At 52.4% G+C, this 23,844-nt stretch overlaps 3 protein-coding genes across 6 annotated transcripts in view; 2 read left to right on the top strand and 1 right to left on the bottom strand.

Moving 5' to 3' along the window:
• ARHGAP44 (Rho GTPase activating protein 44) overlaps positions 1–23,844 on the bottom strand; it is a 240,279-nt gene that overhangs the window by 30,437 nt on the left and 185,998 nt on the right. For 3 of the 4 annotated variants that reach the window (XM_057423949.1, XM_057423951.1, XM_057423950.1), the window contains exon 1: positions 165–478. The exons of the other annotated variant lie outside the window; for it this stretch is intronic. In XM_057423949.1, the coding sequence (XP_057279932.1) occupies positions 165–217 (53 nt within the window). In that variant the 5' untranslated portion in view covers positions 218–478. Of the gene's footprint in view, positions 1–164; positions 479–23,844 lie in introns of those variants that run through there. 4 annotated transcript variants of the gene reach the window in all.
• On the top strand, positions 332–15,451 carry TSEN54 (tRNA splicing endonuclease subunit 54). The gene is made up of 11 exons (XM_057423932.1): positions 332–477; positions 3,085–3,348; positions 5,084–5,147; positions 5,292–5,375; positions 8,468–8,566; positions 8,876–8,928; positions 9,281–9,379; positions 11,116–11,750; positions 12,289–12,349; positions 13,045–13,161; positions 14,207–15,451. The coding sequence occupies exons 1-11, from the start codon at positions 332–334 to the stop codon at positions 14,355–14,357; spliced, it is 1,773 nt and encodes a 590-aa protein (XP_057279915.1). The 3' UTR covers positions 14,358–15,451.
• The window catches only part of LLGL2 (LLGL scribble cell polarity complex component 2), a 35,144-nt gene continuing 27,869 nt past the window's right edge, over positions 16,570–23,844 (top strand). The window contains exon 1 of the mRNA XM_057423948.1: positions 16,570–16,667. The gene's annotated coding sequence lies outside the window, so the exon portion shown is untranslated. The remainder of the gene's footprint in view (positions 16,668–23,844) is intronic.

Raw genomic sequence — 23,844 nt, 5'->3', positions numbered from 1 at the left:
ATAGAGCATGGGATGGGAGCCGAAGCTGCAGGCAGGGAGCAGGTGCTGCAGGGAGGGGGCAGGATGAAGATGCAGCGGAACAGGCAGGGGGCAGGCAGGGCGCGGCCTATCCCCATCCCCATCCGCATCCGCATCCCCATCACCATCCCCATCCCCATCCCTACCTGCCCACGGTCTGGTTGGCGAGCTGGCGCATGCGGTTGAATTGCTTCTTCATGGTGGCGGCGGCGGCACGGGCGCCCCTCAGGCGGGAGGGCAGCGGGGGGCCACTGGCCGCCCCTCCCGCATCCTCGCCGGGCCGGGCCGGGCCGAGCCGAGCCGAACGGGCCCGATGCCCCTGCGCGGCTCCGCGCCTCCGCCTGCGCGGGCCCCGCCGCGCTCCGCGCCCCCCGCTCCGCACCGCTCCGCACCGCCCCCGGCCGAGGCGGCGATGGGAAATGTAGTCCGGGACCGCGCCCCCCCGGCGAGGCCGGCAGGGTCGGGGGCACCTTGGGGCGTGCCTGGCCCAGGCATCCCCCCGGCCACCCCCCTGCATCCCTCTGCTGCCCTCAGCATCCCCCATCACTCTCTGCATCCCCCAGCACCCCCCCTCCCCACCCCTCCTGCATCCACCGGCACCTTCCTGCATCCCTGCATCCCCCTGGACTAGGGAAGGCATCGGGGCCCTGGAGGGCTCAGATAAAGCCCATTTCTGGCCCCTGGCAGGTTGTGCTAAAGCCTGGCAAAGCCCTCCAGGTACCACGACAAGCAGAAGGAGCAACAGTGGGCTCTGGGAAAGCCCAGCAAAGCCCATCAGATGTTCCAAAAGACAGCAGGGGCCTTGGCGATCTATGGCAAAGCTCACCAAGCCATTGGTCATCCCGGCAGGCAGACTGGACAAAGCAAGGCCCCTGCAAAACCCACCATGGAAAGCTGTTGAGTATTTTGGAAGGCAGCAGAGGCTGTGGTGGTCTCAGGCAAAGTAGGCCAAATCAATCCAGGCATTCAGGAAGGCAGCTGGGGGTTTGGAAGGTAATAGTAAAGTCCACCAAATCCTGTCAGGAATTTTGGGAAGTAGCAGGGACACTGGTGGTCTCTGGCAAAGTGAAAGCCCCCGAGTACTATGGAAAGCAGCAGGAGCCCTGCTGGGTGCTGGCAAAGGCTGCCAAAGCCAGCCAGGCGTTCCAAAGACATCAGTGGCCCTGGCATTCCCTTGTCAGCCTGGCAGAGCTTGCCGGGCATTTCAGAAAGCTGCAGGGGTCCTGTCGGGCAGCAAAGACCAAAGGGCACTCTGCAGGCAGCAGGGCCCGGGAAGGCTCTGGCAAACCCACAAAGCCCACCAGGAAGCCTGGAAGGTTTTCCCAGAGCTCACCTGCTGTTGGTCCTGTAAAGAACAGGGTGCTCTCCGACCCTGGCAGCTGAAATCCCCATATTGGAAAGAAATGTGAACTGAGATGTCTTGACATTCCCGAGTCTTATAACCACAGTGAGTGACAAAAGCAAATTGTGGATCAGAGCCTTTCCTTTGCAGTTTGAACGCATCCACTATAAGGAAAGTCTGAGTTACACAAAGCAGGGACAGACAATCAGTTGAAAGCCACAGGATGTGCATCCTGGGATTATGTTTTAACCAGGCAGTCCAAACAGTCTCCAAAATACATGTTTTTGAAAATGAGGGGGAAAAAGCCCTGCCAGCATCCAGCGTGCTGCCCCTCACCAGTCCTCATTCCCTCACACACCACAGAGGGGCACCACTGACCAAAAATTGCTTCACCTCCTCACAGGATGGAGGCTCAACTGAGGAGAAGGAAATAATTAAGCAGGAAGTGAAAATTAAACCATTCCGTGGAAAACGAAGGGGAAGGGTTTATGCATTCATCTACCTAAGCTAGTGCCTTGTCAAAGGACTGTTATTGGGAAACCACGGTGGGAAACAGGGACTCTGCTGGGGCAACGCTGTATTTTTCCTGCTTGAGGCCCAGTGACTCCTGAGAAACAGTAACAGCCCCCGATGGGAGAAACCTCCTTTCCCAGTACCGCTCCTGCTCCGGGAGCTGCGGCACATGCCTGAGAGTGCATGGCATCAGCAGTGGGGGCTGTGGGGGACCCGGGAGGAGAGGAAGCATCTGCTCTGTGCTGAACACAGCCACTTCCAGATGACTGCCTGGTTCCAGATGGCTCTGAACTGTCCCATCACAGGGCACAGCTGAACCCATTGCTGATGCTGGTGATGCCTCTGGGGAAATGTATTTAAGAAAGGGCAAAATTCCATGTGGCACTGAGGAGAGGGAGGGAAAGGGGGGGGGGGAAGAAGGAAGCGTGAGAGGTGACAGCAAGGTAGCAGCAATGCCAAGGAGGAGGGGAAGAAGAGGTGGCCCAGGTGCTGGACCAGATGTTCAACAGAAGCCCCTGAAGTCATAGAATCACAGAATGTTTTGTGTTGAAGGGACCTTAAAGCTCCTCCAGCTCCAACCCCTGCCACGGGCAGGGACACCTTCCACTGGAGCACCTTGCTCCAAGCCCCTGTGTCCAACCTGGCCTTGAACACTGCCAGGGATGGGGCAGCCACAGCTTCTCTGGGCACCCTGTGCCAGCGCCTCAGCACCCTCACAGGGAAGAGCTTCTGCCTAAGAGCTCATCTCAGTCTCCCCTCTGGCAGGTTAAAGCCATTCCCCTTGGCCTGTCCCTACATCCCTTGTCCCAAGCCCCTCTCCAGGTTTTCTGTTGACCCTTCCGAAGCAGACATCCATGCCTGGGACTAATGTTAATTGGCAATAAATGAGTTTTCCCAAAGCCCAGCCTGTGTTACCTGTTATGTCAGTGGGTGACCGATCTCCCTGCCTCTATCCCAACCCAGGAGCTGTTTCACTCCCCCCTCCGTGCCGTGAGGAGGGGGTGAGAGGGGCGCAGCCACCTCCAGGAGCTCCCCGTCAAGAGCCGGCCCTGGCGGCAGCACGGGGAGAACCGCAGTGCTCGCAGTCCTCCGAGCCCCCAGGGGGCGCGCTAGCGGCGCCTCGCTGTGTCGGCGCCGGGGCCCGGTGGCGGCCGGAAGCGGCTGCGTGCGGTGAGAGCATGGAGGCGGGGAGCTCGCGCCCTCTGAGGTAGGCTGGTGCCGGCCGTGCGAGAGCCGCGGCAGGGGGAGGCCGCGGGGCGGGTGCCGCTGCTCTCTGCTTCCCGGCCCCTCACCGTGCCGCGCCTCTCGCCTCGCAGCGCGGCGCAGCTACGGGCGGCCGGCGGCCGGCAGGCCTCGAAGCGCGCGCAGGGCCAGAAGGACTTCATCCCCGACGGCTCGGCCGAGCAGGCGGAGAGGCTGCGCCTGTGCCAGGAGGAGCAGTGGCGGCTGCTCTCCGAGGAGCGGGTGGTGCGGCGGTGAGTCCCCGCGGCTGGGCGCGGAGCGCTGTGGAGCGCTGGGGCACAGCGGCTGTAGCAGTGCAGTGTTAACGGCAGGGAGGTGTCCGCAGTCAGGTCCCTTACCCATCCCTTCGTTCACCTGCTGGGGAGGAGGAGCCGGGGGAGCACACCCCGGCGGTTCCCTGGGGAGCAGGAACTTGCACTGGCACCGGGGGCCTCAGTGCGGGTGTTCAGACAGTCCCCTGGTTCTCTCAGGTGTGTGTGTTCTCCTGTAGCCTTTGTAGACAGCAGCCACTGTATTCCTGTGTGACCTGAGTTACACGGCATCTTGTTGATCACAGAATCGTAGAATCCCAGACTGGTTTGGGTTGGAAAGGACCTTAAAGCTCATCCAGTCCCAACTGCCTGCCACGGGCAGGGACACCTTCCACTATAGCAGCTTTCTCCAAGCCCCTGTGTCCAAGCTGGCCTTGAACACTGCCAGGGATGGGGCAGCCACAGCTTCTCTGGGCACCCTGTGCCAGCGCCTCAGCCCCCTCACAGGGAAGAGCTTCTGCCTAAGAGCTCATCTCAGTCTCCCCTCTGGCAGGTTAAAGCCATTCCCCTTGGCCTGTCCCTACATCCCTTGTCCCAAGCCCCTCTCCAGGTTTCCTGCAGCCCCTTTAGGCACTGGAGCTGCTCTAAAGTCTCACCTTAAGAAGCTTTCTCTTCTCTAGGCTGACCCAGCCCAGCTCTCTCAGCCTGGCTCCAGAGCAGAGCTGCTCCAGCCCTCGAAGGATCTCTGTGGCCTCCTCTGGAATTGCTCCAACAGATGCTTATGTGTGGCCTTGTGCGGATTTGGCCTCCTCACAGTGTCCTTGGTTTATCAGTTTTAGTGGTTTTTAACAGCACTACCGGTCTCTGGAGTTTACAGTTTTTTGGGCGACTTTCACATGCTCCCTGTCAGTGCACGCTCTTTGGCCAGTTGTTTTCTGGTCATGGTTTCTCTGTCTGCACTGTTAAGTAGCAGCAGAAACTATTCACATAAAATTACAGCCCTGGGGACTCTAGAATGGTGACCTCCCACAGACAGGCAGGTCTTCCTGTGTTATCTTCCACTGCTGTCAAAGTCAGATTTGTGCGAGTACATCTGTAAATGTGTGTCTTGGATCAGCAGTGGAGGCTCTAGAGATGGGGGGGTGTGAGGTGTGTGTGACAGGGTAGGTTTACATTTCCTTTCAGATGGGGAAACTGTGCTACTGACTAAAGATATTCTGTTCTGGGGTCTGTTCTGGACCCTACAGGTCTTGCCTTCTGTTTCTTTAAGGCAGCTACTAAAAATGAATGTTTGCATTCTTGAAGAGTCACCCTTCACTATTCCATTTGCTGGTTTTTGGTTGGGTTTGTGGTTTGTTTTTTTTTCTTCCCTGTAGGGCCCTGTAGGTGGGATGCAGCAATTTGAGTGTCTTGGCAGCATCTGAACAGTTGTATAATCTGTCATGGTTTAGGCCACGCATCCCTAGCTGGCTGCTGTAGCCTATGGACAGGTGTCTGTGATGCTGACTGAAGACACTTTTGGTCTTCAGTTGGTGATGATAAAATCTTCAGCTGGTGCTGCTAGATCCAGAGGATGCTGTCTTTCTAAGGCCTCTCCCTGTAAAAATGCCACCTGGAAGTCTGCTGCCTTTTGATACCTTCCTGATCTTGTTGGGTTGCTACAGCAGGAGTTGACGGTAAGACATGCCAATACTAACCTAATCTTTAACCTTCTCAGGGGGAATCTGGTAAAAGCAGAGTGGAAGCCAGAACAGGGCATCGTGGAGCTGCAGTCCCCTGCGGTGAGTGACCTACAAAGTGTACTTGGTGCCATAATCTGCTGCTGGCCTTTGCAGATTCCTTAATTTGCTGCTTGAAGTGGGGAAAAAACTGCTTGTCAGCAGGGACCAGCCACAGCCCATCATGGATTTGTGCTTCTGTTCCAGGGGAAGTTCTGGCACACCATGGGGTTCACACAGCATGGCAAACAGTGCCTTCTGCCTGAGGAAGCTCTATACCTGCTGGAGTGTGTAAGTAGGATACCTGGGCATGGGTGGGGCATTGTGTCCTTTTGAAATGACCGAGGAAGCTGTAGCAGCTTTAGAATCATAGAACAGTTTGGGTGGAAGGGACCTTCAAAGCAAATCTAGTCCAACCCCTTGCAATGAGCAGGGACAGCTTCAATTAGATCAGGTTGCCCAGAACCACATCCAGCCTGGTCTGGAATGTCCTCAGGGATGGGGCATCCACCACCTCTCTGGGCAACCTGTGCCAGTGTTTCACTACCCTTATTGTAGAGACTTTTTTCCTCGCATCCAGTCTCAGTCTTCCTCTTTTAGTTTAAAGCCATCACTCCTTGTCCTGCTAAAAAGTCTCTTCTCTTTCTTATAGGCCCCTTTTAGGAACTGAAAGGCCACAATAAGTTGTCCCTGAAATCTTCTCTTACCCAGGCTAAACAACCCCAACTCTCTCAGCCTCTTCTCACAGGAGGGGTGCTCTATCCCTCTGATCATTTTTGTGGCCTTTCTCTGGACCCTCTCCACAGGTCTATATCTTTCCTGTACTGAAGACTTCAGAGCTGGATGCAGTGCTCCATGCAGGGGCTCACCAGAGCAGAACAGAGGGGCAGAATCACCTCCCTTGGGCTGCTGGCCCTCTGAATGCAGTCCAAGATACAATTGGCCTTCTGGCCAATATTCTGATTTCACTTGCCTTGTTGTCCTGGGTTCAGCAGTAGCAGTCATTTTTCTCCTTCTTAGTAGCTGGTGCAGTGCTGTGGCTTTGACTTTCAGCCTGGGAACAGCACTGATAACACCAATGGTTTTAGTTGTTGCTCAGTAATGTTTACTCTGACCAAGGACTTTCTGAGTCTCGTGCTCTGCCAGGGAGGAGGGGAAGCCAGGAGGAAGCAGAGACAGGACACCTGACCCAAACTGGCCAAAGAGGTATTCCATACCACAGCACGTCATGCCCCGTATATAAAGTGGGGGCAGTTACCCGGAAGGGCTAGATCACTGCTCGGGTCAGGCTGGGTATTGATTGGCAGGTGGTGAGCAGTTGTATTCTCTTCCCTTGTTATTTCCCTTATCATCATTATTATTGGTGGTAGCAGCAGTGATTTGTGTTATACCTTAGTTACTGGACTGCTCTTATCTCAACCCATGGGAGTTACATTCTTTGGATTCTCCTCCCCATCCCTCCAGGAGCTGGGGGAGAAAGGGAGGGGAGTTAGCGAGTGTCTGTGCGGTTCTGGGTTGTGGGCTGGGCTTAGACCATGACACTTGCGCTGGTCACTGGTGTGGTTTGAGCAGGTGGTAAACCCCTGGTTCTTGAGGAATGGTCTCTTTTTGCCTGTTGCTGATGGAGCTCTTTGTCTCCAAGCCGTGGGTTATTATTTTGTACTCTTCAGGAGCCCCTGTGTCACTGACAGCATGTGTCAGTGCCCGGTTTGTTCCGCTGGTATTATTTTTAACCCACTCCTATGTCAAATACAGTGATAGAGACAAGGAGTTTTACCTGATCTGAACTGTTGGTACAGCAGGAATGAATCAGCTTTCTTACCAGAGTGAAAGAAGCATGAGAAGCAAGTTACAGAGTTTTCCATTGAGATCTCTTTCTTGCTCTGGGGATGATGAAGCACACATTTATGTATTAGTTATTTCTTTAATGAAATCTGTGTATGGGGACTTGGCCTTCCACAGTTCAGGAAAACACACTGTTCCGGGAACTTCTGGAAATGAGATCGAACCATTATCTGCTGTTCCTTGCAGGAGTTAATTGGAATAAAAGGGTTTGACACCAAGAAACTTTTCCTCAGAGCTGTGTGCAATTAATTAGGACATCTGAGACTGGTCAGTGCCTTTTCTGTCATAAACTGACTTCTTCCCTTGTCCCCAGTGTATCTTACAGATTTTGCAGCAGCAGAGTTCAGAAGTTCCGTAGCACAGATTTTCTGTGCTTCTCCTTGAAGCTGATAGGAATTAGTGAAACCCTCTCAAGCCTGACAGGGCCACACTGAGGCACTAAATCAGACCTTTCCATGTGAAGGCTGTTGGTAGGAGAGAGTTCTGGAGCAGCCAGTGCTGTACATGCTTGACAATCACAGATATTTGGGCTTCCTATTTGACATCTCTTCTCAGTATGTATGGCAGAAAGAAATCTAAATGGGGCAGATGGGAGTGAGACTAAGTTGTTTTCAGTGCTTCTCTTCTTGCAGAAATGCTGGTGAGGGCTCAGCTGGATTTCTTTGTCATAAAGAGGGCTTTTTTTTGGTCTCTCCACCAAAGCCTGGAATCCGTCTGATCTAAAGGGGAGCTTTTTTTTTCCTTTAGGAAAACTTAATCAGATAATGGGCATCTGATGCCATCCCTTAAGTCCAAACTGCAGAGGTTGGGCTTTTTTAGCTCTGCCATTTTGACAAACAGATCAGAAACAAATTGATGAAAATTCAGTTATTTGGTTAGTTGCTGATTACAGGGTCTCTCCCCAGTTAGGTGCCTTCAGCCCATCCCAGGGGGGAGCTGTGGTTCTTAGTGTGGTGTTTGCTTTGTTTGGGTGAACACTGTCTTAAAAAAAAAAACAACAAAACCCAGCAAGGTCAAAAAGAGAAGCTTCACCTACAACTGCCTGAGGGAGGTGATGAGTTGCTGTTGCCTGGGGAATGTAGCAATGGGATCCCTGGGGCTGCAGTAAATGCTTCAGAGGAGCCACCAGGTGGTGGCATCTGAGGACACCATCAATTCGTCTGCTCCAGCTCTCTCAGTTGTGCTGGTTCTAAAAAGTTTTGTGGTTGTGCTGTGTCCTGAGTCACTGAGATCATCAAAGTTAAAGAAATTTATCTCGCAAAACAATCATCATTTTAATAGTTGAGCATCGTGCTCCCTGCAGCATCCTCCAAACAGAATCAGCTGGAGCTGACAGTGGTGGGTGTGAACTGATTGCCTGGCTGCTAAAATAAGGGCATGGGGGAACTGGGCATGGGAGCGGGACTATGAGTAATCCAGGTGGCACATGGATATCATGTCAAGGAGGGTGCTGGGACCAGCTGTCAGGAAGAGAACAGTGTGAGCTTACGTAGGTTTGTTCTCTGTGATTCTTTCAACACCAAGCTTTTGCCCTCCAGGGCTCTCTTCAGCTCTTTCACAGGGATCTTCCCTTGTCCATTGAGGAAGCCTACGAGATCCTGCTGTCCCAGGAGGCAATGGACCTGCCACATTACCAGGTGTGTTGAGACCTCCAGGTGTGTTGAGACCTCCAGGTGTGTTGAGACCTCCAGCTGGTGCAGGGAGCCCGGCCTCTGCCACACTACCTCCTCCAGTGGCTGAGAGCAGAGTGGGACAGTCAGGGAGAGAAGTTTTTCCCACTCAGTTTTCTAGATGATCTGCTCCTGTTTTCCCACCTTTGCTTTGGGTCCTCACCTTGGCATTTTCCCCTCTGCGAGTGCTGCACTGTGTTTGCTCAGTGACAGCAAAACTGAAGTGAATTGTCTTGGGGGTAGTTGTGTAACCCTTTTGCTTTCCTTTACTCTAAGGTGTTCAGCCACTTGAAGCAACTGGGTTATGTTGTACTGAGATTCGACCCCAGGTAACCAATTTTTCCTTTCTGTGCTGCTTTTTCCTTTCTGAAGACCCTGAGCAGCTCTGTGCCTGCTACATGGCCCCAGTGGAACAGCAGCAAAGAGGACTTTGACCCTGCATTCCTTCTCTTGGGAAGATTAAAGGCTAAAAGTGGCACTCTACTCTTCCTTGCTCCTCCCTCTTGAGGAGGTGGTTGGGAACATGAAATGGGGCATGAACTGAGGACCATCCTGGTCTTGCTTGTGGATTTTCTGTGCCTGAAAGAAAAGGTTTTCGTTGCTGTATTCCAAGGCTGAGCAAAAAGGGCAATTCCACTACCTCACCCTGCTCTTAGTCTCTGTGTTGGTGTCTCCTTGCAGCACTGTCCTGTCTCCCTACGAGAGGCAATTGAATTTGGAAAGTCACTGCAAAAGCTCTGGGAAACACCATTGCAAAAGGAGGAGGAGTTCCAGTCCCCGGTAAGGATGTGGCCCAGAGCTGCCTTCCGTCCTCTCCCAGGCCCTGCTGGCTCAGGAACAGCTATTTCATCACTGCATCCTAGTGCTAAGATGGGCAAACTGAACTGCCAACTGCCATGGTGAGATGCCAAAATAGAAGGATAGAGAAGTCAGTGCAGAAGAAGCACATGGCAGGAGAGTTGTCTTGCTCTCTTTTAGAGGGAATGCAAACACCGCAGTGCATCTTGCACTTATTCATCCCCTCAGGGCAGCTTACACTCTAGATCTAAACAGCAGAGAGCATAGTTGGGTCCTGATACTTGCACGTGGCCTCTAAGTGTTGCCAAAATGCAAACAGAAAATGCTTTAATTAATAATTTTGTTAATAATTCTGACAGCTTCCAGTAGGTGGCATCATCATCTGAGAGGCAAGTGAGGATGACTGTGGTCTATGGGTCCATTCCTGCTGTCAGGTGAATCAGTCCCTGAGGAGTTAGGAAATTCTAGGAACTGGAAGTTAAAACTGCTGGTTTAAGAACTGCCCCATCTTCTCTGGGACAAGGGGCTGAATCTCATACCAGTAAGAGGCAATGGCAGGAAGGTTTCTGCCTGGCCTGTGCTGGTTTGGCTGAAGTCCATAATGTTTGCATGGAAGCGTTTGGGTCAGTATATGGGGTATGTGGAGGCTGCATGGCAGGTGGGGAGTGTGTGTCTATACAGATCAAGGCTAGGATTCTGGGTGTTGAAGTTAAACCTCATGCAGGACTGCTGAGAAATGTATTCTGCTTTTGGCATTCACTGCTTGGTTTTGGCCTGCTTTTAGAATCATAGAATCAGTTGGGTTGGAAAAGACCTTTAGGACCAAGTCCAACCTTTCCCCAGTACTGTCAAGTCCATCACTAACCCATGGCACTGAGGCCTCATCTACACGGTGTGTGAACACTTGCAGGGATGGTGACTCCAGCACTGCCCTGGGCAGCCTGTTCCAATGCCTGAGCACCCTCTGGGGCAGGAATTGTTCCTCAGCTCCATCTAAACCTGCCCTGGTGCAGCTTGAGGCTGTTTCCCCTTGTCCCATCCCTTGCTCCTTGGGAGCAGAGCCCAGCCCCTCCTGGCTCCATCCTCCTGTCAGGCACTTGCAGGCAGCGATCAGGTCCCCCCTGAGCACTTCTCTTCCCCAGACTGAACCCCCGAGGTCCCTCAGCCGTTTCCCATCACCCCTGTGCTCCAGGCCCTGCACCAGCTCTGGTGCCCTTCTCTGGCCCCACTCCAGCACCTCAGTGTCTCTCTTGCAGTGAGGGGCCCAGAGCTGAACACAGGATTTGAGGTGCGGCCTCACCAGTGCCCAGCACAGGGGCACAATCCCTGCCCTGGCCCTGCTGCCGCACTGGTGCTGATCCAGGCCAGGATGCTGGGGGCTTCCTGGCTGCCTGGGCACAAACTGCTCATGGTCAGCTCCATCACTCAGCACTCCCAGGTCTTTCTCCACGGAGCAGCTTTCCAGCCGCTCTTCCCCAGGCAGGAGTGTTGCAGGTGGTTATTGCTTTTTTCCCTTCTTGTTTTGTCACACAAGCAGATGCGTTCCTTCCAGCCAAGAGGTTGTTGTCAAGGCTTTTCAGACTTGTCTGGGGTTCCTTCCACCTTTGCTGTCTTGATAGACTGCATTCTTCCTGTTAGCAGGGAGGAGTCAAGATTCAAAGGCAGTAAAGTTCCACCACATGCTGCTCTCCCTTTTATGCTGCTGCTTCTGTCTTTAGGTCACATGAGAAGAAATACAAGATATCAGAGGACCTTCCAGAGGCTGAAGGTACCTCTGAAAAAGCTGGAGGTAACTGTGGAGACTCCAGCTGCCTTACCACAGAGGAAAAGCCCTTGTCAGAGCAGCCAAAGGAACCAGAAGCTGGCAGTGGAGAGGGGGAGTCAAACTCAGTTCCCCTGGATACAGGACAAAAGGATTCCCTGAGCCCCTCCAGGAGCTGGGCTGGAGACCACAAGGAGAGCAGCACTGGTACCCATGCACCCCGCTGGGATTTTACCACCATTGTCTTGCCAAACGTGGCCCCAGACCAGCCATGCACACATCTGCCCTCACCTGATGACAGGCTCCTGCCAGAGAACGTGCCGGGGAGGGAGGTTGATGCAGCTTGCTGGTGCTCATGCATCAATCAGAAACAGGAGAAGCTGTCACGGAAGGAAAGGGAGCAGCGAGAGAAGGAAAGCAGGTACAAGAGCAGTGTCAATGCTGACCGGGAGGTGAGGCGCTGCTCCAGCTGGCAGGAGTACAAAGCCCTTTTGGAGCAGAGGAGCCAGCAGAGGATTTGGAAGCGACCGCGGCATCTCTGGGACCAAGCTGTCACACCACTTTTGCGGCCAGATGAAGCTACCTCACCAGGTACTGGAGAGGGACCCTTTTTCACCCCCAGCCCTCTGAAAAGTTGCCTGATTCACAGCAGCAAAAGGGGTGATGTGGAGAAGCTGAACTTCAGTTTAGTTAACAGTACCTTGAGAAGGAGAATCCCATTAGAAGGCCTAGGCGAAGCAGGCAGAGGAGCCCAGCCATGGGTGTGGCAGGAGAGAAGAAAGCTTCTCCTCTGCTTTTCCATCTCTTTCTATAGCCCACTCAAAAGCCAGGATAAATACAGCCTTGGGAGGTCTTCTAATCCATTCCGCATGTTGTGCTGTACTACAGTCCTTTCTGCTGTGTTTCAGCATGTGAAATCCGGGCCAGCAAGATGCAAAGCAACTGCAGGGTGTTGTGGGCTGTGTGCTGGAGGAGATGACGAAGTTGACATCTTTGAAGTAGCCACTGGTGACTGTGGTGCTGCCAGCCATTGTCAGAGGAGGAAGGCTTGTGGGTGGTGGTGGTGTGCTTGGAGTGCCCTGGGAGAGAAATAGCTGGTCTGATCCTTTCCTGTTCCTTCTCCCTCCAGCTGCGCTCCTCCAGCAGATCAGTGTGCTGCAGCCCTCCCACATCCTGGATGGAGCCTCTTGGTTAGTATCCAGCCAGCCAGCTCATAGCTGTTAGGGAGTGGCGATGTCTTATGACTGCCTGCTTGTGAGGTCTGTGAGATGCTCATGGCAGCAATTTGGGTGCTGCCTGGCACCCAGGATGCCGAGAGAATCCAGCGCTCCAGGACCCTGTTGTAGTGAGCGGCTGACATTTCTGTGAGGTACCAGGTGCTGTAGCACAGATCTGGGGCATTCAAGGCCAGATAAAACATCAGGGTTGCTCTTTTCCTGTTGTTCGCTCTCTGCACCCCAGCCATGTCATCTTCCCCAGAGGTTTGGTTGGGTGTCACCTGAGCTCATCCCTGGAATGTGCTGCCATCCCTGCTGGAGTGATTATAAAACCTTGGCTTTGGGACTTTTGGTTCTGCTCTTGACTGAAAGAGTCTGCATGGTGTTTGTGTGGGGTCCCTGTAGGGCAGTGCAGGGCTTTGTTTCTTTTAGCGGTGCTTCTTGCGTTGGGGGGTGCAGAAGAGGGAGCAGGGTGAGTGGGGGGCAGGAGCTTGCTCTGGCGTGGGAAGGAATGGAAACTGTTGCAGGGTCAGTCCTCGGGGGGGGTGGGACGGGGACGGGGTGAAGCCTTTCAAAGGCCCGAACTAGTTGGGCTTCTAGAGTTTTTGTGTCAATATCCTATAGCACTTCAATCCCATATGAAGGTGGATGTGTTCTCTCTTCTGCAGGCTGCAGGAGGACCCGGAGGGCATGAAAATCCACTTCAATGTGTATCAAGCAGATGCTGTGGCCAGGTTTAAGAAGACGAACCCCGGGAAGCCGTATGTCAGGATGTGTGTTCAGAGGTATCCAGGGGTCTTATGCTGTGTTCTGAAACATTACATTTGCAGTTGTGGAAGTGATGTCTTAATGATGCGTAAATGACCTGGCATCTTGTGAGCTTTAGAGATGATCCCAGTGCCTCCCATGAGGGTGGTCCTGCCCAGAATTATTCTTTTTACCTCTCAGTTCTTCCTTTGTTGGAGGCTGTGGCTGACAATTTCCCCACCCCTTGCATTCAGCCCACACTATTTCATCATCTGGTTGTTGTTCATGTCATGTATTACTAGAGTCAGGGATAAGAAGTCACGGCTGTGTTTATGCAATGCGTGTGGAACTCAGGTAGAGCTCAGGTTTGCAGGGAGCTGTATGGTTCCTGAATCCTCAGCCAGTACAGATCCCAGTCGATTTCTGCAGCCATGTACCTCCCACAGGCTCAGGACCATGGCTTTAGTATTTTGATCTTTGTCAAATGTAACTTCAGGATCAGTATGAACATGGGATAGGTGTCTCCTTTCTTGCTGGATCACAACCTGATACTTAAACTCTGCAGGCAGAGTTCAGTCTGCCTTTTCTAATTTTGACAGACAAAAATTGTCCCTCCTCTACTTTCTGCAACTGTAGGGGAGCAGTGTAAGTGGTAATCCAGTTTTACAAAGGTCTGTCCTGAGCAAGTAGGATGGATGATCCTTGCTGCAGAAATGTTTTCATTTACAAGCAAAGAGACTCCGCAAACTTTAAAGGAGGGAAAAGCAGCTCAGGTGTTGATCCCAGCAACCTAAAGATCTGCCTAGCACAAAGGTATTAAGATTGCACTGGGCTGGCAATTTGCCAGTTGCTGTGTGAGCTGCATCTAATGACCACAGCGTGGAGCAGTGGGCAGTTGCCCTTGGTTTTGGCAAAGGATTTGACAGCCCTCAGCTACCAGCATGCAGTACAGGCAGCATCCTGCTTTGACTGAAAGGGGTGGGGAGGGTTGCTACCAAATCCCAAGCTTTCGTGGTTGCTGGCCAAGACAACTTTGTATTCCTCTCACTTTGAGAACAACAGGATATTTTTTTCTCCCTGCAGCTTTGATGAGCAGATCCCATCCCTCCGGGCTTTGAAGCAGGTTACGTATCAGAGTGGGGACATCCCAGTGGTCTTTGCGCTGGTGGACCATGGAGAAATTGCCTTCTATTCACTAAAGGAATTCAAGCTGCCAGTTGATGTTAATCACTGAAGTTGCTGTCACTTGCAGAAATGGCATGGGATGAAGGGAAGAGATTTACTCTGGATTTGCTTTCTTGATTAATGAAATATTGCAGAAAATAGAGCCTATGAGAACTGGAACCTTGGGTAGTTAACCATTTTATTCACAGTTAGGCTTCACCCACCTAGTTGGCTCAGGCATAATAGCAAAATTTACAGTGAGCAAATGTGTGTGGCTTAGCAGGGCATTTCTCGACTGGAATACACACTGCTTTGTTCTTGAAGCCACTGGTTCTCCACTTTCTCATCTTGTGGACCACTAGTCCACCTTTTCTGTGTCATCTTGCACTGATCTGTGGACCATTAGAAAACACTGCTGGTGATTCTCTTGTCACATGTTAAGAACCACTGTGCTACAGCAGTGGAGTGGTTGGAGAGTCATTTAGGTCAGTCAGGGACAGAATAAGCTGATCAGATCAGTGGTGGTGGCCTGAGCCTCTGTTGTTCAGCTGCACCAACAACCATCTGATCAGATCCTGATCTGGAAAAGGCACAGCCATAAAACTCAGCCACCCGGAATAAAGGTTAAGGCATTTAAGAGCAGGAAACTGTGCCTTGAACACACTTTCATCAGCTGGAGGTCGCAGAAAGCCCCAGATCCTTGATGATGGCACCCCAGCTTCATTCTAGAGTAGCTCTGTGGTGTTTGGCCACCGGTATCACCACACTGTGTCCAACAGTCTCACCAGTGCTATCTTGCTGCTGTTCCAGCCTGGCACTTTCTTTCCTGGCTGTGGATTCTTGTCTTGTCTTTTGTGAGTGAGAGTTTTCCAAGTAAAGAAAGAAGCTACAAATTCCTCAGGAACCTTCCAGTCCTGTGGCTGCTGTGCTCCGAACAAAGGACATCACTGCGTTCCAGGCCCTGCTGTGGGAGCTTGCCACCAGGTTATTCAGGTACTGAATTTGCTTTAGCCTCTATGCAGAAGTGCCAGGGGCCAGGCCCCACTCTGCTGACCACAGGGCGTCCAGTGTCCAGGTTTTTGATAGTGACTGGTTTAGATGCATTTTATTTGTTAATTTTTTAATTCCTTTGTTGAGAGGGAGAGGAGGCAAAGCAATAAAAAAGCCTTTTCCAACAATAGAAGCTTCTCAGCATGGTTCTTAATTTCCCCAGAAGCTATGCAGAGGGAGATGCTTAGTGGAGGCTACTGGGACCCCACTACCACCAGCTGGTGAATTCCTGCTTGTGGTCATACAGCCACATGGCTGTGTAACCCCACTCTTGTGCCCGTCTGCTTTTGGATCCAGCTGCTGCCGCCTGGGAGGGCAGGAGCCCCTGTGTCCATCTACAGCTCCTGTGGGTACATGCCACCTGCAGCTCCTGCATGGTCAACAGTGTTGTAGCTCAAGGCGGCTGGGATCTGCTGCAGGGAGTACTGCCCTTAGGCCTGTTCCATGCACACACACCTGTTTTCAGGTGCTGGAAGTCAGCAAGGCTCTGAGGATCTGAAGGCCCCTCCCACACACCCTCCCCTTCCTCTTTCTCCCTACTCTGAAAGGTGCTTTTGCTCTGATAGTCCTCTTCAGATACGGGGTTGGCAGCTCCAGCCACTGGCCTCAGCATTCTCCCAGAGCGCTGCACAGTTTAAAGGCACTGGGAAGGGAGTTTCTAAGAACCGGCACAGCCAGGAGAGCTGCAGCCTGACCCATGGGGCTCAGCGTTTGTCCTGGAATTAGGTTAGACTCACTCCTGTTGATTTCAATCAGTCTCATCTGTTTATGCCAAGGTGGAATTGTATCGATGAACTCTACGAGAGCCACCCAGTGAGTTTCGCTGGGGCAGACTCCCTGATTCAGCACAAAACAATTACCATTTAATAACTGCTGCAGGGAGGATTGGGAAACTGGCTGCCTTGCTCAGCACCACAGACTGACGGAGCCTGCACCGGGATGGGGCTGTGATGCGGCCTGGTACCGGTGCACCGCGGACCGGCTGGATGTGGCAAGAAGATGACAGGAACGCGCACGTTAGCAGGAGCACGTCCGTTTGGGAAGCTCGGCTGACGCGCGGGGTCCTGTGCCGGAGGTAATCCCAGGCCTGGGCGCGGGTTGGCAGCGCTCGGGCTGTGCCGCGCCGCTGGCTGGGCTCCGTTGGTGGCAGCAGAGCCGGGCTCTGCCCGCAGCTCCTGGCCCCGCGGCCCCGGGGTGGGCGGGGGTGCGCTCTCCGCGCGAGGCCCCGCCCCGCCGCACCCGTCCCGGAGGTGCCCGGGGAGCGCGGCCGCTGCCGCGGGAGCGGATCGGGAGCGGAGCGAGGCCGGGGCGGGCGGCTCCAGCCCCGCAGGTGAGCGCGGCTCGCTGGGGCTCCGCGGGGCCGGGGGTATCTCGCGGGAGTCCGGCCGGGCCGGGCCGGCTCTGGCGTGGATCGCGGCGGCGGGACGGCCGCCGCCCGCCCCTGCGCGCCTATCGCGACTTTGCTCCGGATCCCCGCCGGGGGGCGGGCCCGTTCCTCCGCCCCCGAGATTCCCACCTCGGCGGGTGCCCGGGCCCCCCGCGCTGCCCGGCTCCGGCGAGCACCTGGAGCCCCGGGCGCGCCTGGGACTCGGGTCTCGGCTCCCCGTGGGACTTGGGCAGTTTTTACATCCTGGGACTTGGTGGCGGAGGTCGCGGCTTCGGGACTTCCTGGTTTAGCCCCGGGCGCGAGTGGGTCCGACCGGGATCGTTCCGGGGCCTGAGCGGGGCAGCGGGAGCCGGCCCGTCACCGCCTGGGGCTGCCCCTGCCCGCGGCCGCCTCCCGGAACTCGGGTACGGCCGGCTCGGAGCAGCTGCGTTACTGGGACTCGCCGTGCTCCCTGTGGGACGCGCTGTGACTGCTTCGGATTTTCTTGTTTCTGTCGAAGCCGTGCCCGTGTCATCGGTACCGCGTTACCGGGGGTTTCCGTTCCAGAACTGGAAGCGTTTCGTGAGTGAGGGAGCACGTTGTGTCCAACAGCAAGCAGGTGGCACAAGAAGGTAAATCCGGTTGCTTAAGGCTTTGTCGGGGGTTGTCCTGCAGCTGTGGCCTGGGAACAAGCTGGCTCCGAAGTCTCCTCTCCTGGAGGTGAGGCTTAGCCTTGGCTTTGGAGGAAGTTTTGTGTGTGTTACTGTTCGTGGTGTCAATGCTGAAGCGGGGTTCTGCAGCAGAGCAGCGCGAAGCTTTGCATTCATGTGAGCATAGTGACCAGGCGGGAGGGCCGCTTCGCTGAGATAATAGATGTGGAAGCTGCCCGTTGTAACGTGTTACTCCGTGGGGAATGCTGCTCTTTGTTGTCATCCCAGAGCACTGCAGTCAACTGGAATATCTTGCTTTACCGAGTCCCAGGTGAAGCTGTGTGCCCAGAGCAGCTACCTAGATATTCTAACTTTGATTCGGGAAGCTGGTGCTTCTGGTAAGTGGGATGCAAAGTGGAGGATATGTCCCGAGGCTTTTATGTGTATCCTGGCACGTTTCTTGTTGATACAGCCTGGCCCACGGAGGGGACAGGGATGGTCTGTGCAAGTTGTAAGCAGTGCTGTTTGTCGCCACTCCATTTGTAGAGGCTCCGTTTACTTCATGGTATTGAAAAGGGAGGAGAGTTCTCAACCACACCCATGGGATGGTGCAGAGGAATGGCTTTGATTTGGCTTTGAACAAATTGCATCTGCTCTAACTACTGGCTGAAAAAAATATTGGAGTTAACCCTGTTGAGAGTCCTGTATCTTCCAGTGGCTTCTTGGTGCCTCGATGTGATGATTACCAGGAATTGCTTATGGAATAGGTGTGGGTTTTTTCCTTGGCTGATACAGAGGCTTGAGAGATGTCAAAGAGTAAGAGCAATTAACACATGTAATACAGTTAGTACATGGCAGTAAAAGTATGTGATACTGCTTGTAGCCTGATTTTTTCCTTAAAACAGTCTATCAGAGGAGGGACTGGTGGTAACAAAGTTTGATTTTTGTGCAGAAATCTGGAATAAGTAAATGCCCCATCCCTGGCAGTGTTCAAGGCCAGCTTGGACGGGGCTTGGAGCAAGCTGCTCTAATGGAAGGTGTCCCTGCCTGTGGCAGGGGTTGGAACTGGATGAGCTTTAATCCAAACACATCTAGAAAATCCTATGGAAACTCCAGTTCTCATCTAAAAGTTTTTTTCTAGCTACATCTCTTTGTGTCGCTGTAAGAAGCAAATGCTTTCCTGGTTTACTGCATGGACCCACCAAGTTTGGTGTAAAATGCTGTTCCAAAGTCATACGCTGCTCTTCCATTTGAATCACACTTCTCAGCTGAAGCAGACAAAGAGTTTTGGATCTTGTACAATAGTGTTCAGTGCAAAGACTGCTCTGCTGTAGCTTTTTGAAACTTCACGTTGTCATGCTCCTGTGACAAGAACACATTGGGAACCGTGACACACAAGGTTTGCACAGTTAGTAAATTCAATGCAAGTGGGTGGTCCCTGGTAACTCCAAGTACAAAACTGTGGAAGTACATGAGCTCTCCTGATTTGTATGATGGGCTCTCAGTTATTTTCCGAGAGTTGCTGGGGAATCTCTCTCTGATTTATTATTTTCTGTGTTTTGGGAGGGCAGCCCCGTGCATGGGGTGTCAGACACAGTCTGCTCAGTTGTTCATTTAACTCTTGTCTCTCCAAGTTGGCAGAAGTAACTCCTTGTTACAGGAGGATCTGCTGGTTTACCTCTCTGCTCCTGCCTGACCGTTGCACGCAGAGTGCATCTCAACACTCTTGTTTATAGAACCATGGGAGCTGGTGTTGTGTACAGGGGAGCTGTGCATGGTCTCATTGAACTGTTAGATTACTGTTGTTAGAGCATCTTACCAGTGAAGCCTTATCCTGGGAAAAGGGGGTGGTATCTTACACTTCCAAGCTTTCCACAGACTGCAAGTGTTCCATCTCTGCCTCCAGCTGTTCTGCTTGGTTTGTGCTTTCTTCTCGAGTGTCTGTCTTGGTGGTGGTTACAGCCGTGACTGGTTGTAGAGATGAACTTCAGTGACAGCCCAGTTAAAGGGTAGCAAGGGGCTGTTTCACTGAGTTCAAGCTAAAAGTGTTCTTAAAATTGTAATTTCACAATGAGTCATGTCTGATGGTTCCTGCCATCTATAAACCTGATGTGGGGCATTTAAATGATCATTTTGGTGGTTGTGAGATCCTTGGTGCTAAGGAATAGCTTTTTCCTGTGTGATTGATCTGGCCTCTGTCTTGTTCTTGTTGCTGCTGACTGTTCCTGTTGCAACAGGAACAAGGCAAATTTCTGGGTGCGGGAGGAAACTTGGTTCAGACAAGGCCACCATGGTGCCTGTTTGTTACAAAAGCACTCACTGCTTGTAGTTCAAACAAAGCTTGTTGATAAGAAAGGCCTCTTTTATTTTAGCAGGGTTGATAAAGTATTATCAGATACACAGGGAGAAGTTCTCACTTTAAGGACCTGTGAGCAGGAAGGGGTGGTGAGGAAGGAATGAAAACGAGACCTTAAGCAAGGCAAGACTGAAGAGTTCTTGAGATACTTGATGGTATTTTGAAAAGAAAGCTGTTGGACCCTACCCCATTGAAAACCCATGCAAGTAATGTAAAGGCTTCTCAGGAATCACATAGATGGAACCTTGCAACTCTCCTCTGTAAGCAAAATAAACTCATTATGGGTATGTTTTTGTTGTGGGGTTAACTTGGGACTGTATCCACGCTTAATACTGTCTACATAGTAAAAACTGCTGACTTTCATTGCCTTGCAAGACTGGATTAACTTGTGTGGTTGTGACTTACAACATTGGTTCTCTCCTACTTTTGGCTGGAAATTCCATAGTAATGTGAGGATATAAGCAAAACTGGCAACAAGTTTCTATGAAGAGTAATTCCCCACCAGCCTATGCTTGACTGACAGAGAAAATCCACAGTATCTCAGCAAGCTGTGCATGGGCATCAAGACACATTGCTGCATGCAGAAGCAATGAAGACAAAGCAAAATGTGGATCTCTGGGACGGAAGTGTTCAAGGCCAGGTTGGATGGGGCTTGGAGCAAGCTGCTCTAGTGGAAGGTGTCCCTGCCTGTGGCAGCGGGTTGGAACTGAGTGAGCTTTAAGGTCCTTTCCAACACAAACCAGTCTGGGATTCTGTGGTTGCTAACACACAGCACTGAGGAACAACTGATGCTTCTCCTAGGAAAAAACGTTTGGCTTTGTTGAATATAGAATCAGCTGTGTTGGAAAAACCTTTTAAAATGATCCTGTCCAACCAAGGCCACCCCTAACCCATAGCACTGAGGCCTCGTCCCCATGCTGTGTGAACACTTGCAGGGATGGTGACTCCAGCACTGCCCTGGGCAGCCTGTTCCAATGCCTGAGCACCCTCTGGGGCAGGAATTGTTCCTCAGCTCCATCTAAACCTGCCCTGGTGCAGCTGGAGGCCGTTTCCTCTTGTCCCATCCCTTGTTCCTTGGGAGCAGAGCCCAGCCCCTCCTGGCTCCATCCTCCTCTCAGGCACTTGTAGGGAGCCATCAGGTCCCCCCTGAGCCTTCTCTTCTCCAGACTGAACCCCCGAGGTCCCTCAGCCGTTCCCCATCACCCCTGTGCTCCAGGCCCTGCACCAGCTCCATTCCCTTCTCTGGCCCCACTCCAGCACCTCAATGTCTCTCTTGCAGTGAGGGGCCCAGAGCTGAACCCAGGATTCGAGGTGCGGCCTCACCAGTGCCCAGTGCAGGGGCACAATCCCTGTCCTGGCCCTGCTGCCGCACTGGTGCTGATCCAGGCCAGGATGCTGGGGGCTTCCTGGCTGCCTGGGCACAAACTGCTCATGGTCAGCTCCATCAATCAGCACCTCCACGTCCTTTTCCACCAAGCAGCTTTCCAACCACTCTTCCCCAAGCCTGGAGCGTTGAGGGGGTTGTTGTGGCCCAAGTGCAGGACTCAGCACTTTGCCTTCTTGAACCTCATCCCATTGGCCACAGCCCATGGATCCAGCCTGTCCAGATCCCTCTGCAGAGCTTCCTACCCTTCAGCAGATCAAAACTCCCACCCGACTTGGTGTCATCTCCAAATTTGCTGAGGTTGCCCTCGATCCTCTCATCCAGATTGTCGTTAAACAACACTGGCCCCAGTACTGAGCCCTGAGGGACACCAGTAGTGATTGGTCACACACTAGATGTGACACCATTTACCACCACTCTTTGGGCTCTGCCATCCAGACGGTTTCCAACCCAGCGAAGAATCCACCTCTTAAGGCCATGAGCAGCCAGTTTCTCCAGGAAAACGCTGTGGAAGACGGTGTACAATGCTTTACTGAAGTCCAAATAGACAATGTCCACAGCCTTTTCCTCATCAACCAGGCGGGTCACTTTGTTGCTGGAGGAGATCAGGTTGGTTAAGCAGGACCTACATGAACCCTTACTGACCAGGCCTTGTCCTCCTTTTTCCCACACATGCTGTGTGATCTCGCTCAGGATGGTCTGTGCTCCATGACCTGTCCTGGCACGTGGCCTGTGTACTTGTCATAAATCTCAACAGCTTCCCTCCTGAGCAGGGAAGCTGGACTGAAATCTGGTTTCGATGTTAACTGGTCCTTAGTCTGTGACTGGAAACAGGATCATCTTGCAACTCATGCTTTCATTGCCTTCCTCTCTGAATAGTGAAAAGGTTTTGTTCTGTGGCTGCATCTAATAAAATGAGGTGAAAATGGGTGCGTCATAGTATTTAGCAGAGCATTCAGCTGACAGAGTGGCAGAAGATCTATGTACAGAGCACCCCGGGCTTTGCTGTCAAGTGTCCAGGTACTCAATATAAGCAAAATCGGGATTGGCTCAGCCTTGGGCTGTTGCTGCCCATGAGCAGCTGACCCCAAGGCATTCTAGAGGGGAATGTTGCGCACAGTTTCTGCTAAAAACCCTCATCATTGAAAGCTACTGCATTGTTTCCCTGGAAAATAGGAACATCAGATACATGCAGACCTGGCATGGCTTCAGAGGCTACTGGCAGCCACAACTGTTACCATATGGCTGTAAATGCTGACTGGCAGATAACTACAGAGCACATGGGACAGAGTTTTATGTAAGACACTGAAGGTGCGTGGGAGAGAAACTGGTCTGCAGTATGTAAGTGTGCACCTGGAAGATGGGGTTATGCAGACTGTGGGATCTTTTGGGTTTCCTAGAATTAGAGAAGGCACTTGATTATTGTACTGAAAAATCTCATTGACAAGAGCCTTGTAAATGGTGGTAACAATTCCACCTGAACAACCTGTGCTGCAGTGGAGGCCGTTCTCTTTGCTGTTCCTTCCTTGCCTTTGCTCAAAATGTCTTTACCTCTTGCCTCCTCCCATACTGTGACAGTTGGGAGTTCTTTGGTCGGGCATGAAACCTCGATCCAAGTCAATGAGAGCTGGCTTCTGCATCGTGGCTGCTCTGATGGTAATGGACGCAGCAGCTTGCCAGGATGGCATTTCTTCAAGTGAGTTACTGTCTGATTCTCAACTACTAATGCTCCTTAGCCAGTTGAGCAAGTTGTTGTGGGCTGGAGTGTGAATGTGAGACCTCTTGCATAAGCAGGTTAAAACGGTGTGCTTCTGGGTGCGATTAATATTTCAGGATACAACATTCCAGGAGGGTGTTAAATATGAAGTTGTGTCTCTCAAATCAAACCCACTCTCCTGGGCTCGTAACTGTGGGTTTGCCTCTGCTGTCAAAGCTGAGGAGGTCTCTGAACTGGGGAGCATACTGAGTTGAGTTTCTCTGTGGGTTTGCCCAGTTTAACAGGTCCAGGATATTGACTGACAGTGGGAAAGGGCGCGTCTGGCACCTTCCTTTCCTTGTCTGGCTAAGGGGAAACCGTCTTGTACATGGGTGTGATGTGTTCTCCTTGCATAGCACAGCAGCTTGTCGCTGCTCTGCAACTTTTGCTAACCCGGGGTAAATAAATCCTTGTTTCTCTCAGAAATGCCTCGTGAAAGAAGACATGTCTGATGCAGTTTTGAAAACTCAGGTGTGGTACCTAAATCCTTACAGAAGGATATATTTTCCAAGTAAACCACACTTTTACTATTCCTCTCTTTTCAGGGATCCCATGCTATATGTGTTCCTGTGAGTATTCAGCCCTGAATGTGCTGATGGCATGGGCCACGGCTCAGAGGCACTTTGCTCTGTGGCAAGTGGAGATGTCAGTGATTCTAGGTGGGGACTAAGTGTCTCGGGCTCTTGGTGCTGATGGGATCTTCTAGCCCTCTGAACCAGGACTGCACTGCACTCCTCTTGGTGAGCTCTGGACAGCACTGCCTGGGTGGCTGGAGGTCTTGGGGCGTGAGCAGGAAAGCTAACCACCCTTTTGGGTGGTAGTGCAACACAGAGATAATGAGTTCTAGCTCAGGGAGTTTCTAAAGGGACTTCTCAAAGTATAGCTATGGAGCATCCTGTTTATAATACCATTTCCTTTTTCTGGTCCTTCACAGCTGGTAAGGCTTTGGCAGAAACCTAAAAAACAGTTTAAGCTCCTCTGGAGCAGCTGGCTCC

This window comes from Pezoporus wallicus, unplaced genomic scaffold (assembly GCF_028554395.1).
Source record: "Pezoporus wallicus isolate ANWC-B61680 ecotype Strahan unplaced genomic scaffold, APGP_CSIRO_Pwel_v1 contig_7876, whole genome shotgun sequence".
Classification (NCBI taxonomy): Eukaryota; Metazoa; Chordata; class Aves; order Psittaciformes; family Psittacidae; genus Pezoporus; species Pezoporus wallicus.
The sequence above is the reverse complement of the archived record's forward strand: the minus strand, read 5'-3'. Positions and strand labels throughout refer to the sequence as shown.